This window comes from Apium graveolens, chromosome 5 (assembly GCF_009905375.1).
Source record: "Apium graveolens cultivar Ventura chromosome 5, ASM990537v1, whole genome shotgun sequence".
NCBI classification, from domain to species: Eukaryota; Viridiplantae; Streptophyta; class Magnoliopsida; order Apiales; family Apiaceae; genus Apium; species Apium graveolens.
The window spans coordinates 309081291-309085351 of record NC_133651.1 but is presented as its reverse complement, the minus strand read 5'-3'; the positions used below and the strand labels follow the sequence as shown (position 1 = coordinate 309085351).

Sequence of the window (4061 nt, the reverse complement as noted above, 5' to 3'; positions counted from 1 at the left end):
TAAAAATTGGGAATCGGAAAAAATCGGTGGAGTTACCGATTTAATATTAATTGAAAATCGGTTATTAATTGGAAGGATTAATTAGAGTAAAAATTGGGTGTATTATAATATTAAATTATATTTAATATATTATTATCATTATATTAATTACTTATAAAAAAAATATATATTTATTATATCATAATTTTTATACTTATTCATATTTAAATTAATATAGTATTTTAATTTTAATAAATAATTATATATACTCTAATAAAGAAAAATTCATAATAATTAATTGAATTTCAAAAATTGAATGTGTCGAATTCTTTGTTGGGAATTTATCGGGGATTATTCGATTGAATCAGAGATTTATTGGGGATCTTTAGAACACTGCTCATAATATATAAATTTATTAGTGTACTTTTGTTGAATATTAACCCAACAAAATAAAAAAAATCAGCCAACCAATTCATTTGAAATTAATAATTACCGACCTAATTTTTCATATTTAACAATTTACCGACTTAATTTTTCATTCCCAAGCAACTAGCGAGCCAAGGAGACAATCTAACCGTCCACCTTCACGTGCTTCCAAGCAAATCGGTGCCATCGCCTCCGTTCTCGCCTACCATCCGCCACGTGTTACCTGGACACGTGTCCAAAACTTAACGGTTTCTTAATGGATAAATAAAATAATTAAACAAAAATATTTCTCTAAATCCAAAAAGTAGGGTCTCTCTATAAATAACCCCCAAAATCACTTTTACATTCATTTCAACTCTCAATTTAAACACTCAAAGCTCTCGATATCATATACACACAACTATTTGTATCTATACATTTTCTGTTATTCTGTTATTTTTCTGTTAATGGCGATGTCGTTTTCACAGCTCGGAGGGATCACCGGAGCTCCGGTACCGACCGATTCCGGCAACATAGTCGCCGGAGAATCGTCAAAGACGACAGTCAAGGCGTGGAATTCTCCGGCGACGAGTCTCCGGTGCGCCGTCCGTACATCCGCCGGAGACGCCGACAGAATCTCGCCGTCGCCGCCGGTGAGTCCGGTGATGCGCGGCGATCTCTCCGTAGCGTGTCAGGCATTCAACACCACGGCGGAAGAGATAGTCGAGAAGGGGAAATACATAAACGGGGGAGGTGCGCAGGATAAGAAGAAGGGGGTACCGGTTTACGTGATGATGCCGTTAGATAGTGTGAACATGGGGAATGGCTTGAGTAGACGAAAGGCGATGAATGCGAGTTTACATGCGTTGAAGAGCGCGGGAGTGGAGGGGATAATGATGGATGTGTGGTGGGGATTGGTGGAGAGAGATGGGCCGGGTGTTTATAATTGGGGCGGGTATCAAGAGTTGTTAGAAATGGCGAAAAAGTTCGGGTTAAAAGTCCAGGCTGTTATGTCTTTTCATCAGTGTGGTGGAAATGTTGGTGATTCTTGCACGTAAGTAGTTCCCCTCGATTTTTCGATTTTTGGTATATGTTTGAATGTAATATATGATGCAATTAAATGTCAATTAAGATATATGATCTAATTAAGACAGCTCTAAGACGATTTTTAGGCGGGTTTTAGATACTATTTGAGGATGCAATTTTTGAATCTAAACTTATTTTTTAATTTAATTTGGTTAGGATTGTTGTTTAATTAAGTCTATTTTAATTGGATGGGATGAGCAGGGTAGCTTTTACTAAAATTGTATTTATAACTTATGCGGAGAGGAAGAAATTTGCTAAAACTTACAAAAAAGTCGATGTCTAGCTTTTACTGAAATTGTGTTATAACTTTTGTGGAGAGCAAGAAATTTTCTAGAACCTGCAAAAAAGCCGATATTGATCATTTTAGATAAATTTGATTCAAGGGAAGAATTTGCTAAAACTTATAAAAAAGCTGATATTAATCCTTTTAAATGAATTTGATTCAAGCAAATGTTAATATAGAAGTTCTATTCAAAAGATGCAAGAGTCAATCCGGATAACTATACAATTTATTTGAAAAATAAGTTAATTAGATGATGCGTACAAGTTTTAAAACTCCGGCTCAATTTTTAAGGAATACGTTATTGACTTATTTCACCCTTAACTTATTACTGTTTCTACTCATCACATGGCAATGCCAAATTGGCCTTGGTAGTATTCAGTTAGCAAGTATCTGATTAGGTTTTTCGGCAATTATTCACATTACCAAGCATTAATTTTATATAATCTTGTGCCATTAAAGCTATCTATATCACTATGTGGAATATAAAGTTGTTGGTGACTTAACTTCGATGTTTCTATTGATGTTGATAGTTCATCATTGTTCTTGCCTTAACAGATCGATTTCCTATATTTCAGGATCCCTCTTCCTAAGTGGGTTGTAGAAGAGATGGAGAAGGACCCTGACTTGGCTTACACTGATCAATGGGGCAGGAGAAATTACGAATACCTTTCCCTTGGTTGCGATACACTCCCTGTTCTGAAGGGAAGATCACCTGTCCAGTGTTACTCTGATTACATGCGTGCCTTCAAGGAAAAATTTAACCACCTCCTTGGTGACACTATTGTTGTAAGTGCATATGCTTTCGTATCTTGCGTGTCATCTGTGGTGAATTGTTTTACACTTCACATCGACCGAGAATCTAATCTGGAACATTGTTATGTAGGAAATTCAAGTAGGAATGGGACCAGCAGGTGAACTTCGTTATCCATCATACCCCGAGCAGAATGGAACATGGAGATTTCCTGGAATTGGTGCCTTTCAGTGTTATGACAAGGTAATCCATCAATCTTTTATTACTAGAATTCGTACTCTTCGAGGAATATAACCAACATGTTCTTATACGATCTTGCATCTTTGTTACAGTATATGATCAGTAGCCTGAAAGCTGCTGCTGAAGGTATCGGGAAGCCAGAATGGGGGAACACTGGCCCTACAGATGCTGGTAACTATAACAATTGGCCGGAAGACACCAACTTTTTCCGTAAAGAAGGTGGTGGCTGGGATGGTGATTATGGCGAGTTCTTCCTTAGCTGGTATTCCCAGTTACTCTTAGACCATGGAGAAAGGATATTGATGTCGGCCAAATCGATCTTTGAAAATACTGGTGTTAAAATCTCCGTCAAGGTTGCTGGTATCCACTGGCACTACGGTACCCGTTCTCACGCTCCTGAGCTCACAGCAGGGTACTACAACACACGTTTTCGTGATGGATATCTTCCCATTGCCCAGATGTTTGCCCGTCATGGTGCCGTATTCAATTTCACTTGCATTGAGATGCGTGATCACGAGCAGCCACAAGATGCTCAATGTGCACCGGAGAAGCTTGTTAGGCAAGTGGCATTGGCCACTCGAGAAGCTCAAGTACCACTAGCCGGGGAAAATGCATTGCCACGATACGACGATTATGCACACGATCAGATCCTGAATGCAGCATCATTAAACCTGGACGATGACTCGGGAGCAGAGGAAATGTGTGCATTCACGTACTTGAGAATGAATCCGGATCTTTTCCAACCTGATAACTGGAGACGCTTTGTGTCCTTTGTGAAGAAGATGAAAGAAGGAAAAGATACCAACAAGTGCTGGGAACAGGTGGATCGGGAGGCAGAGCATTTTGTGCATGTCACTCAGCCTCTAGTTCAAGAAGCTGCTGTTGCACTAATGCACTAAAAGTATTGGCTGCTGGTGTAACATCCCTGCAAGTTCAGTTGTAATAAAGTGACTCGGTAGTCCTCACCATGTAGAGTTGTTGTGTAATGTATTGTAACATTGGAGGATAATGATATATCTATATGTAGTAGAAAGATGTTCCACTTCCTTATAACGATCAATGCCTAGATCTCTGTAAGAAAATTCAACTATATACCATAGTTGATTGTTGTAAATACTTCTAATTTAAATAGATAAATTAAATATAATAACTAGTACATCAAAATAGAGCATCTTTGACGAGGTAGCTTAACGAGCAAGAACTTATCTCTTGTCTTGTCATTCCCCTGAAACACGATAACTCTGCGATCTTAAACTTTACACAACATAATTTTCACTACTATATTTGTTTGTAAAAAGTGCGAACTTATTGACTGGA

General features: G+C 38.0%; 1 protein-coding gene across 1 annotated transcript; it reads left to right on the top strand.

The window, feature by feature from the left end:
- The first annotated feature begins 751 nt into the window (after window positions 1-751).
- Window positions 752-3790, top strand: LOC141659373 (beta-amylase 1, chloroplastic). The gene is made up of 4 exons (XM_074466214.1): window positions 752-1438; window positions 2329-2539; window positions 2637-2747; window positions 2837-3790. Exons 1-4 carry the CDS (start codon window positions 852-854, stop codon window positions 3641-3643), a joined length of 1716 nt encoding a protein of 571 aa, XP_074322315.1. The 5' UTR covers window positions 752-851; the 3' UTR covers window positions 3644-3790.
- Window positions 3791-4061: the final 271 nt, after the last annotated feature.